Genomic DNA, 13,883 nt, shown 5'->3' on the forward strand with positions numbered 1-13,883 from the left:
GAACTATAAAGGTAAAAGAAAGTTCTGTCGCTTTTTGTGAAGGTCTGTGTTCCATTGCCCCTCACAACGTCACTTCAATGCGAATGGGGATAAGGCGAAGGTCAGTTGTTGATGTGAGTATATGCAACATACTACCCAGTTGTGGTAGTTCAGTTACACCGTGAACTTGCGTGAGGACAAAGTGAGTATGGGACCTTCATACAGCGTCATAAAGGCGTACATGCTGTTCGAGTTCAAACCGGAGTCAAACGCCGCTGCACCGGGTGGAAGATATGCCAGGCCTTTGGTGAGGGTGTCGTGAATACGCGGATAGTGCAGCGGTGGTTTAACATGTTTAAGGACGAAACGCTCGAAGACGCATCACGTGCCGGAAGAGCAACACATGTACAATATGAAGATCTTCAGACAGCAATTGAGGCGAACAGTGGTCAGTCATGTGAGGAACTGAGACTAGAATTTAGTAGGAGTGGAGAAACTATTCGGCACTCCATCAAGTTGGGAATCACTACTGGCCCGTATCCACGGGGGGCAAGGGGGCCTCCCCCCCTAAATTTTGGCTGGCCCCCATAGACTTTCATGGTAGGCTTGCAAATGAACTATAATATGGTGATCAAGTATAATATGATTGGGTCGGGCCCCCCCTAACTTCTACCGGGCCCCCCCTAAATTTTTGGGCTGGCTACGGGCCTGAATCACTAAAAGTTGGGTTTATGGGTCCCACATGATTTGACTCCGGGCCAGAAGGCAACGCAAGCAGACACCTAAATTTCTTTGTTGTCTTGTCTGAGGAAGGAACAATTTCTGGACAGGATGTTCACATATGATGAGACGTGGGTCCTGTACGAAGCTCCACAGCGCCGTCATCATTGGTTAGCATTACATGAACCGGTTCCAAAACAGCTGAAACCAACACTGCACCAGAAGAAGGTCCTCCTGTGTGTTTGGTGGACTGCTCGCGGCATTGTCCATCGGGAACTTCCACCACTGGTCAGAGCATCAATTCAAATGTGCACTGTCAGCAGTGGAGCCGTGTTGAAGAAATATTCAAAACTCCGTGGGCCAGCTCTTCTGAATCGCAAAAGGTCCTCCTGTTACAGGACCACGCTAAGTCAGACGTAGCTAAAATGACCCGGGACACCATTCTACGGCTCGGATGGGAAACACTATTACATCCGCCATACTACCCGGACACTGCACCGTCCGATTATCAGCCGTTCCCCTCCTTGGACAATCACGTTAGAGGACGCCAGGTCAAATCCCTAGTAGAGGTGCAAAATGCACTTGATATCTTCTTCGCTTCACGGTCAATCAAGTTCTACCGCAATGGAATCCATGGCTTTTCAGAACGTTGGCAGAAGGGCGACGATGCTAATAGGGACTATTTTTGATCGTCCAGGTCGTCTTAAGTGACATATCGATGTTCGAAGGTAGTGGGTGAAAAAGCGACAGAACTTCCTAGGTTACCTTTATACAAAGTTTAAGAAATGTGTTGATTAAATTTGTACATCGTTTTTCGGTTCACTGGGATAAAAGAACTGCAACATCATTTTCTTTTCAAACAGGTCAACCTGAAGATCACCCACACCTAGAAGGACTTGTTAAAACATCCTTCTCATGTAATAGAGAAACGTGTGGTTTACTCCAATAATGTTCTATATTCTTTGAAGCCGCCTGAAGATGATTTAACCGCGCCAACGAACTCAATTAGCTACGTCTGATCCTCTATCTCGTGGCTACAATTGACGGTGATCCCCATTAAATCTTAATGAATCGAATCAAATCAAAATTGATGGTGATCAACCATATATATATTTTTTTACTTCTGGACAGACGGATAGACACATAGACAGATAAAGGAATTTTAGTAAATCAAACTTTTGGGGCCGCGGTGGCTCAGTGGTAGAGCGTTCACTTCTGGTGCATGGGGTACCGTGTTCAAACCCTGCTCCCACCAAGTGAACTTTGTGGTGGACAAACACCGTGTATGGGGGTTTCCTCGGGGTTCTCCCGTTTCCTCCCACTTTCACCATTTCATTCATTGCTCATCATCACCGTCTCCTTTAGCCTAGCTGACATAAACGTGGGATGTAAAACTCAAAAATTTCATTTCATTTTCATTTCAAATTTAAGAAAAAAAAAATATGATTGGAATTACTCTGTATCAAAGTATGACATGATTTAACGCGGTGATATTTTCCCAAGCTTCCCACCTTCCAATCCTCCAGAAGTAAAATCAGTTACTCAGTGATATTCTTCTCTGACTCGAATAGGCTATAAAAATGCTCTCGTTAATTGACTTCTAACGCTACCAATTCGTCTTTCTTTTGTAAGTTACACATCACTACCATTGTCAGCTCAAAAAAACAATCGCATATGAAACGTCAAATTAGACAATCAGATACTTTGCAATGGACTGGAGTTTATTTGGTTGCTTAATATCGATACACATTAGCTATTAATCTAATGTCACTGTCATCGTTTCTTGCTAGCTGTTGCACTACAACTTCGGCAAGTACGCACAAAATGATACTTGGAGAAAGGATGGTTTTAAATTCAATATCACTGCCTGATATTCTTTTGTAAAGAATCGAAATACGTAGTCTTTACAACGCATACATTAATAATGAATCACGACTTTTCGTTATGGAATTTATGAATTGTTTTATTTCTGTGAAATATTTATTCCAAGGTAAAACTTATTTTGTATAATAATAATAATAATAATAATAATAATAATAATAATAATAATAATAATAATAATAATAATAATAATAATAATAATAATAATAATAATAAAGACTAAAGCTCTTTTGGAAAGGAGAGATTGAAATGTTACGTATAAAGTGTTAAGGGTCTTCACTACAGCGAAATTAAACTACCGCTAATTTTAGAGTATTTCTGTTATATCTTCATAACAAACAAAAATATTCGGAAAGCTAAAACGTATTGAACTAGATAATACGATTTTGCATGTGATACCGTCACCACAATTCACCTATCCGTTTTTGGTATCCCGCTATTTACAGAACTCGCAAAAAAAAAATGTTAATCTTTCTACAGCTGCAAATCGAAAGCAGATAGATGAGTTGTGGATAACGGTATCACATGCAAAATCGTCTTATCTAGTTCACTACGTTTCTGCTTTTCGAGTATTTTTATTTGTTCTGAAGATATTACAGAAATACTCTAAAATTAGCGGTAGTTTAATTTCGCTGTAGTGAAGGCCCTTAAGTACTAGCGTAAAACGAGAATAAAACAAAAAAAGCGCCTTATGCAGAGTTGTTCTGACGCGTGATTAGTGCCATACTGAAGAGTTCGACTAAGATATGTTTCCTGCAGCAATCAGGCCTTTAATATGACGCTAATCATACGTCAAAACGATTCTGCATAAGGCTCAAAACGCCTAAAAATGAGACATATACCAATTGACAAATCTCATTAGCCTGAACAAAATGATATGGGTGAGTGTAAATTTTCATGCGTAGAGTTTGAAAAAAAATCAGATTTTTTTTTGTAAATACTGTATAGGGTGGCCCAAAAGTAGGTATACAGTACTGTACTGATCAACTCATTGATTTTTACATCATTTCTTATTGTTATCCATCAGGTAGACTTAGTTTCTTTATTATTTATTTCTTAATGTCTTTTTACTTGCATCTTAAGCTCGGAACAGCCGAAGCAAATAAACCTATAAGCTAGAATGTTATATTTGATCAATGCAGAGTGTATACCTACGTTTAGGCCACCCTGTATAGTAATTGATCTTGTCTGATAAACACATCACCTATTAAGATAAATATGATACTTAAATATACCCTTATAAAGTTTTCCATTATGATATTAGCAAGAAGACGATACCCAATATGGTTGAGCCTATGCTCTAAGACAGGCCTGTCCATGAATTGGCTCCCGGAGCCAAAGCGTGAGCGGGCACGAGCGAAGATAAGAACAGGTGAGCACAGGTGCTGCTAGCTTCGCTTCTTCCACTGCATCCGATAAGTGTTGCCAACCACACATGATGGCAAAAAACCTATGGCCAAGCCTGGCCAGAAATTCGCACGATGATATGCATTGAGCAGACGCAAGCGTGAAATGTGCAGGTGTGCTCTCCCCCTCCCCATTTCGAAAGCAGTGACGCGAAAACACTGCAGGAAATAAAATTGGTACGTTTTTTGGTTGAGGAAGACGCATGATAGAGGTTACAGTTAGCGTTGAAGTAACTAACAAATGAACAAGAAAGAAAGAAAGAAAGAAACTAATATTAAACATGTCATCTTACAGACGTAAAAACGACTGCAAAAATCGGAAACGAATTGTTTCAGACCTTTTTAGCTTGCTTACACAATTCGTGACGTTGTATTACATTAGCACTCGGTCTGTAATTTGTCATTCGCTTTACGTTTGCTAAGTTGTAAACGCCTTTCGTTGCTAGATTGATAGGAGAACGACGGGAGGTTGAAAATAATAATAATAATAATAATAATAATAATAATAATAATAATAATAATAATAATAATAATAATAATAATAATAATAATAATAATAATAATACGCATTATTATTATTATTATTATTATTATTATTATTATTATTATTATTATTATTATTATTATTATTATTATTATTATTATTATTCGGACCAAAGAGGGATGAAAATGGGGATTGGAGGAAATTCATAACTAGGAATTGCATAGTTTATACCGCTCACCTAACATTATTAGGGTTATGAAGTGTAGAAGGCTCAGGTGGGCAGGCCATGTAGCCAGAATGGAAGAAATTAGAAACGCTTTCATAATTTTAACTGAAAACCCAATTGGAAGAAGACCACTAGGAAGACCTAGGCGTAGATGGGAAGACAATATTAAGATGGATCTTGCAGAAATAAGAGTACAGAGTAGAAACTGGATCCAGTTGGCTAAGGACATAAGTTAGTGGAAATATTTTGTAAACGCGGCATTGAACCTTCGGGTTCCATAGACCATAGAGTTAGTTAGTTATTATTATCTAAAAGAAATGTTCAAATGTTGTTAAGAGACAATTACACAGAAGAACCGAGTTTCGACCAAACATTAATTTGCCGGAAGGAAATTCCAGTGCAGTCCAGCCTACTTTAAGCGTTATCCGTGCAACCCACGTTTCATGTTCAAGACATTGGGAATAATTGTTCGTATCATTCAGTTGGAACGTTTCCTTTCGAATTTACGCTATTACAGTAGACCTACGCTATTACAGTAGGCCTACGCTATTACAGTAGGCCTACAACATTGTGACTTTCAAAATCAGTCAGTAACTATCGAAGAAAGACAAGCGTGTAGCTTCAGTCGTTGAAATGATTTAACATTCTTTTTCACTTTTAACAAGCCACCGGCAAGCAACCAGCCAGGGACAATACATTTTTCCTTATTAAAAAGACACTCCTTGTTTAAAAAAAAAAAAAAAAAAAAACTAATTGCAGTCACTAACGGTCACACTTAAAAATGGAAAATCTCTTTGGCTCTCTTAATATTTTGTTTGATTCTTTGCGATCAAAGTAACTTTAAAAGTGGAGTAAGAAATACTATTCTTCCTATTGATAGTGTAATAGTGGCTTCTAATCTCCACAACCAACCCCTTGCTAAGCCTATTCGTACACACATACATGCATAAGCTAATTTTCTGGAGATATACTTAGATAATTACAAACAAGTGCTACAGTTTTTCCTTATCAACAGATTATCTCTTTTCCTAAAAAGCGAAACAACATAATATAACAAACCCACACTCGGATATAACAAACCCACATCCCTCTTTAACAAAAGGAAACAAAAAAGAAGAAAAGGAACGTACATAGTTTATCATTTGATTGCTGTTACAAGTTTGTATTGTCTATAGTTAACGGTTACCACATTGTAAAAAACACTTTACACTAAATGGCAATCAGTTACCATACATACTTTTTTTTTTTTTGGTAAGCTAGTGATTACCGCCAAGGTTGACAACACTTCCGCTCCTCTAAGGACAAAACCCGAAGATCCACGAAGCACGAACAATGGTATTTGCTCGTAGAATGCTCGTGAGCGTTCACGAGGAGAGTTTCCACTATCTGCTCGCCGTGGGCAGGGCTGCTCTAAGACAACCCCTACTTACTTTCTAAATTTTAATTATACAGCGTTACCTTTAAATTGTTCATTAAAACTCAAAATAGTGGGGCTGAACTTTAGCAAAGAACCTGAATGAAATACCCTATCCTAGATAAACCAAACCACTTGGCGTGACAACCCTTTGTGGGGCTTAGCAATCCAACGCTATCTTTTTAGCAACCGATTGACCTACGTCGAACCTAGGGACTAACTGTAAGATGTGGTCAGCGCGCTGTGTCATCCTGCCTCTAACAGCCTTGATGCACATATTTCGTATATAACACTTATTAACGATTTACATTTTCCTAACGTTATTACCGTGTTCTACGGACGCGCCTTAATTTTAAGCATTTTTAAAGTAATATTTTTACCATTTTTATTATTAGAAAGCCAAACTAAAAAAAATCTTAGCTTATAAAACCGAACTGACCTTTAAAATCCCTGAAAATCGTCATCTGAACTTTCTTTTTCTTTTTCTTCCTCTTCGTCGTCATCGTTGTCCTCAAGGATGTTATAAAATAGAGGATCTGCCCATACGTATCTTCATCATATGAACTTAATGAAGCCAGAAAACAATCGAGCATCGTCTGAGCCGGCACGTCTGATTAGCTACTCTCGTTTCCGCTATGATTTTTGGCTCGAAACATTGTGATCTTAGTGGCGCGGAGTGGGCAGAGTAGGTGTGGCAAAGCTGTGACGTATGGATTTTGTTGTACAGGCAGATCCACTATTTTATAACATCCTTGGTTGTCCTCCTGATATATAAGATGGTCTTCACTACCATCGAGAGCGTTAGGGTCTACTTATGCTGCACTTCTTCAAAGATTATTAATTTCGAGTATAATCTTTTGAGGCACCTGAATTTTCGAGGCAACTTTTGAAAGAAAAAGTGCATCTTATAATCCGTAAAATACTGTAATTACAGTAAATACATTAAATACAGGTAATATTGTGGGTGAGTAAGCAAATTTAACATGTTCTGACTTGTATTTAGAAAATCCAGAGAAGGGTTGATTGCCTTCCTTTTCTTCCCGCTGTGGGCGTTCATGGTTGTTGTCGTTTGTTTTCTAGTAACGATATCACACACGGATTTCCAACGATAATGTACATACTATTGGTACAAAAGATTGACAAGAGTAAAAAAAAAGAAGAAAAAAAAGAGGACTTTCAGACACTATATTACACAGACTGGGATCAAACTAGAAACTCTTTTTATTAGAGATGAACGTTCTGTCTGAGCTACCTTAACTCAACGAAATTTTAAAAAAAATATAAAGGAGGATAAATATATGTATTATTGAGACTTTTAGACAGTCTTTTGTATCATCTCAATAGTATTACTGAGATTTTTAGATGGACTTTTGTATCATCTCAATACTATTACTGAGATTTTTAGCCTGTCTTTTGTATCATCTCAATAGTATTACTAAGTTTTTTAGATGGACTTTTGTATCATCTCAATACTATTACTGAGATTTTTAGCCTCTTTTGTATCACCTCAATAGTATTACTAAGATTTTTAGATGGACTTTTGTATCATCTCAATACTACTACTGAGATTTTTAGACTGCCTTTGTATCATCTCAATACTATTACTGAGATTTTTTAGCCTGTGTTTTGTATCACCTCAATACTATTACTGACATTTTTACCCTGTCTTTTGTGTCATCTCAACACTATTACTGAGATTTTTAAACTGTCTTTTGTAAAACTGTGTTAATATTCTCAGGACTGCCTCGTCGATTTACAAAGCCTGGGACGAAAATGAATTTCGAGATCATTGGTGTAGACCAGAATTCCATCTTTAATAATAATAAAGTAATGTGTGTGTGTATCATCACATTTTCGCATACACACACACATAAAATAACATTCAGTTACCAAATTTTGTACACATTTAGATAGTCGTGTACGAAGCAGGTTTCTTTTTCCGGCTCGGGACATGATCAAAATTTACGGACTTTTCTGATTGTTTCTAACTAGGGATGATTCCATAGCGGGACCAAGTACCTGAGGAAAACCTATATATCGTCTGAAAGCTCTTGCTATGAGAAGTACGAAACCGTTTTCAAATCACGGGCAAACCCGCAACTTGACCCTATAAGGGACCTGTTTGTTGGTGTTTGTGACCCTATGTATGGCATATTCGACAGGATAAAAATGAATGTTACGCATAAGCGCCTGAGGCCATCATGTTCCTTTTTGGCTCATTGCTAGAACGTAATTCGAGCAAGGGTTTGATAATATCACTTTGCATCCAGACATACCCATTTGGTCAGTGTTGCCAACGAACTATAAATACAATGTGGTAGATGGTTTCTGTACCACTGGATGTATATAACACTGACAACCTAGAATGGTTGGGAGACGGTAACACTCAACGCCTCTTTGTTATAGAGTCGTGTGATGTTTCTGCAAGCTTGGTGTATAAACGTCTCATCATAAGGAACCTGCTTTACAACTTCTTATTTTACAATTGGTTGGCAACACTAACAAACTGGGGTACTTGGGAGAGGAATATGTCCACAGTATATTTTCTCTAATGACGAATGATGTTTATCCCACGTTTCATGGATATACATCCAGTGGTACAGAAACCATCTTCCACATTGTATTTATAGTTCGTTGGCAACACTGAATAAATGGGTATGTCGGGGTGCAAAGTGATATTATCAAACACTTGCTCGAGTCACGTTCTAGCAATGAGCCAAAAAGGAACATGATGGCCTCAGGCGCTAACGCGTAACATTCATTTTTATTCTGTCGAATATGCCATACATAGGATCACAAACACCAACAAACCGGCCCTTTATAGGGTCAAGTTGCGGGTTTGCCCATAATTTGAAAACGGTTTCGTACTTCTCATGGCAAGAGCTTTCAGACGATATATATTTTTCCCCAAGTACTTGGTCCCGATATGGAATCATCCCTAGTAAGAACACACTGCATGTATGCAACCCACATTACAAATTCGTTATGCGGGCTAACATAATAGCAAAGGATAAATATTCGAGGAATGAAATGATTCTAGGGACATTACTTTAAGGGCATTCTTTTTCCTCTCTTTCTACCAAGGAATTAATACTAGAAACCCACTAGAGCTTACAACTACTATCCAATATAAATTATTTTTGCGCCTACTTCGACTTTTAAATATCAATGAAAATGTTATCCTACTATGAGTGAATTTCGAGACATGAATAGTATGCAGCTGTAATAATGTCTTACAAATTTAAAGGTTCCTCACCTCTCTATATTTTTAGAGCTTCCTCATGGCCAAGCGGACAGCATTCGTGACTTTGGCGTGGGAGATCCGGGTTCGATTCCTGGCGCGAGCTCATGTGGTATGGATCCCACGTTAAGTCGTAGTCCACGTCTCATATAGCCTTGCTGTTAAAACGGATGATAGAATCAAAGATCAAATCAAATCTAAATATTTTGAATCACAAAAATGAATTGTAAGTATTAAATTTGATACATTTCATGAAGGGCTTGATTCTTTTCCTTTCCCCTATGGCACGGGGCTACAGAGACCTCCTCACTTGCCTCATCTACGGAAAATCTTTAATTATATAATAATAATAATAATAATAATAATAATAATAATAATAATAATAATAATAATAATAATAATAATTATTATTATTATTATTATTATTATTATTATTATTATTATTATTATTATTATTATTATTGTTGTTGTTGTTGTTGTTGTTGTTGTTGTTGTTACAGGGTGCCCAATATACAACGCAACCCGAAGTTTGGGATAGTAGAAATTTTGAACCTGAAGGGATACACAAATAATAGTTATACCAAAATGAAGCTTTGTTCATGCATATATTTTTAAACTTAAGCAACGATTAAAGTGCACTAGAAAGCACACAGCGTTGCCAGATGTAACCGAAGGTGTATATCAATTTTTTTGCAAATTACATAAATTGACTAATAATTCATATTATGGATATTCTGTAAGTAATTTTCAGTTCGTTTAATTGAAGTAGTTTAGAAACTATGGAGCAGAGAAAAGAGTTTTTCATTGTGAATAACTAATCCGATGAGGCTTCTGTAAGGGTGAACTAGGGAAATCGTAGTTTTCATAAATTAACACTCTGAATTGGCAACATTGCTGATGTTTCAGTGCATCAAAAGGTGTGTTAAGGATTTGTACACGTTATGCAATTCCTGAAAACAACCAAAAAGAAACTTTGAAATTATCATGATAAAACGTTTACTTACATGCACCCGGCAACACTGCTATTCATTTCTATGGAGCTACTTGAAGCAAGAGGTATACAAGAACAATCCTCGAACTATACAAGACCTAGAAAAGAACATTCGCAGTGCCATTGAGAACATTAACACTTGTACTCTTCGTAAAGTTCCTGTCAACATGATGAAACGTGTGAACCAGTGTTTGAATCAAAATAGGGGGCACTTCCAGCATCTGCTGTAGAGCTGAAAACTCATTTCGTGATAATACCAGTGTTCCCGTCTGCATGTAAGTAAAAGTTTTATTATGATAATTTCAAAGTTTTTTTTTTTTTTCGTTGTTTTCAGGAATTGCATAATGTAGACAGATCCTTAACACACGTTTTGATGCACTGAAACATCAGCAATGTTGCCAATTCAGAGTGTTAATTTATAAAAACTACGATTTCCCGAGTTCCCCCTTACAGAGGCCTCATCCAATTAGGTATCTGTGGAAATGAAAAGTTCTTTTTTCTGCTCCATAGTTTCTAAGCTGCTCCAACTAAACAAACTGAAAATTACCGACAGAACATCCATACGTATGAGTTATGTCAATTTAGGTGTTTTGAAAAAAAAAATGGTTTACACCTTCGGTTACATCTGGTAACGCTGTGTGGTTCCTACTGCACTTTAATCGTTGCTTCCTAGTTTAAAAATATATGTATGAACAAAACTTCATTTTGGAATAACTATTATTTGTGAATCTTTTCAAGTTCAAAAGTTCTACTATTTCAAACTCCGGGTTGCATTGTATATTGGATACCCTATATTATTATTATTATTATTATTATTATTATTATTATTATTATTATTATTATTATTATTATTATTATTATTATTATTATTATTATTATTATTATTTATTATTATGAAACTTATTATCATAAAATGTAAATAATTTCAGGTATCTAAGATCTAGGCATTGTAGTGGATAATACCGTACATTTTTGTTTAATGAACATAGTGATAAAATTTTGTCAAAAGTCAGAAGGACCTTAGGTCTATAGAGCTTAAAGATGTATTTACTTGTAAATTTATAGAATTGTACTTAAGTCAGATCTGAATATGGAACAAGAACTTGATTTTGATCCCTTAACCTATTGAAGCTACTGCAATTTCATCTCGGGGCCTAGTTGGCTCAATAGCAGAGCGTTCACCTCTGGTGCATGGGATCCTCCTTCGATCCCAGCTCGCGCCAAGTGAACTTTGCGGTGGACAAACACCGTATGTGTGTGTTATCTCGGGGTTCTCCCGTTTCCTTCCACTTATTTCATTCATTTCTCATCATCACCGTCTGCCTTTAGCCTAGCCGGCATAATTATGAGACGTAAAACTTAAAACTTTCATTTATATTATTAGTAGTATTATTATTACAAAACTGATTATCATAAAATGGAAATGGTTTCAGCTATCCAAGATCTGGGTATTGTAATGAATAAATAAATCATTGTTTAATGATCATATTGATAAAATTTTGTCAAAAGTCAGAAGGACCTTAGGTCTATATACCTTAAAGATGTATTTACTTGTGCTCATCTTAGATCTAAATATGGAACAAGAACTTGATTTTGATCCCTTAACCTATTGAAGCTGTTGAAATTTCGTTCTTTTCTTGACCCTAATTTTAATTTTAAATTCAATGATTTAAATAATGATGCTATTCTTTTAAAATTATTTTACTCTCTCTTGGTAAAAGAAGAAATTTACGAGAGATCTAATTTGCTCATAATAAATTCATGGTAAGATAGAACTGATTGGTCTGTTGTATATCAGAATTCCATCTCACAGTCCTAGAAATTACCTACTTCCTTCATATAATGATATTGTGATTGGTACCCCAATATATAAGAGATTGCACAGAAAACTTATAGTACTATATATATATATATATATATATATATATATATATATATATATATATACATCATTAAAAACTCATATGTTAAGTGTATTTGTAATGAATGAATCTTACGCTTTGTGCAGTTCAATGCATGTACAGAATATTCTACTGTCAATATAATTATGTTTTATGTCATATGAATTAATATTTAATGTTGTATCGTGTTTTTTTCTTTTTTGTTTACTTATTTTATATTTTTGTAATATTTTTTTGCATGATTCGTTACTTGATGTACTTTTTTTTCTTTTTAAAAATGTGACCAATTAATGGCTCTACGGCTGTACTGTCATTTATAAAGATTATTATTATTAAAGTCAACATGAGATTATCTTTTCCTAAAGACAATTCAAAAACGCTGAAATGTTTACTTGTAATTTTCGTTAAGATTTTTAAAGTTGAGCTTCTTTAAAGACAAATATCTGCTTGTGTGAAAATTGTTTCCATGAGTACAAATTTATTTGACGACCAGCAATTCGAAAAGCGTATTTTAATAACTGTAAATCACCGGGGGGAGGGGAAGCGGGATCAACTTAAGTTTCGATATTACAATCGGAAACGTAACTACGTTAGTTGTCGCCTGGGGCAAGAACTCGCATTAGTACCCCCCTCATCAACAAAACCAAAGCGCTCCTCCAAATATTTGCCGAATTTTGCACCCTCCCAATCCGGCGCCCGGGGTACAAGCCCCGTTCCTCCCCTAGTTACGTCACTAATTACAATTGAAACAGAAGTTCTCCACCATTCTGTATGTGTACTATACTGTTTGATTTAACAAAAATTATTCTGCTTTTAAGTATCAGAGGGGAGCTTCAAATCTATTTGTTATGGCTAAAAGCTCCATCTAAAATGATTTGACATTGGAATTTAAAAATTCCAATAGAAATTTAAAATACCCTGATTTGTTACCTTTTTTTTTTTTCATTTAATCCTAGTTTTAACGCTGTGTTTGGACTTGGCAGTTTATTTGCCTAATGAGTACCATATTTACTTACTTCCGTTAGAGTTTCTTGCAGTCCACGTCCCGTCCGTCCGCACAGAATCTAAACTAACTCGAACTTCACAGTTGACAAAGCAACCGCAGGCTAAAAGAAGAAAAGAAAGTGATCCAAGCGATGTCATGCTTCAACACTCTCACTCGCAGCATAACACAACACATCCCACTCGCTCCACGTTCCAATTCAAACTGACTGCTCGCAATCGTAAGTAAGTTCATGGGCTCAGCCTCGGCCGCCTGTGTTCTGTATGTATATATATATCAACTGACCGCATGATGAAGCGTCGCATCGCGGACTCCGACCTTCTTGTTCATGGTGTAACGAGCTTGATTGTGCTATTGATGTACTGCCTTCAACTGTGACATTAGCAATTTAATGGGTTGCTGATAAAATACAGTGTGGAGTGTTTGCTATATGCGTTTTTAATGGTATTAAAGCCTAGTACTTATTGTCATCGCATAAAGACCATGGGTTATAATAAACGTTGGAGAGTGTTCAGTATTACTATGATGACTATTAAATAATATGAGGAAATGAAGGGAAAATTAGGCCAGAAATATTGTGTAACATCTAAACAGTAACTTGTTCCGTAGGTGTACATCAGTAGCGTAGCTAGATTTT

The 13,883-nt window shown here is 36.4% G+C and overlaps 1 protein-coding gene across 1 annotated transcript in view; it reads right to left on the reverse strand.

Moving 5' to 3' along the window:
- LOC145666918 (beta-mannosidase-like) overlaps window positions 1-13,521 on the reverse strand; it is a 130,525-nt gene extending 117,004 nt beyond the window's left edge. The window contains exon 1 of the mRNA XM_081734517.1: window positions 13,260-13,521. Coding sequence (XP_081590643.1) covers window positions 13,260-13,386 — 127 coding nt within the window. The 5' untranslated portion in view covers window positions 13,387-13,521. The remainder of the gene's footprint in view (window positions 1-13,259) is intronic.
- Window positions 13,522-13,883: the final 362 nt, after the last annotated feature.

Source organism: Thermobia domestica, chromosome 12, assembly GCF_964235325.1.
Source record: "Thermobia domestica chromosome 12, izTheDome1.hap1.1, whole genome shotgun sequence".
Taxonomy (NCBI): Eukaryota; Metazoa; Arthropoda; class Insecta; order Zygentoma; family Lepismatidae; genus Thermobia; species Thermobia domestica.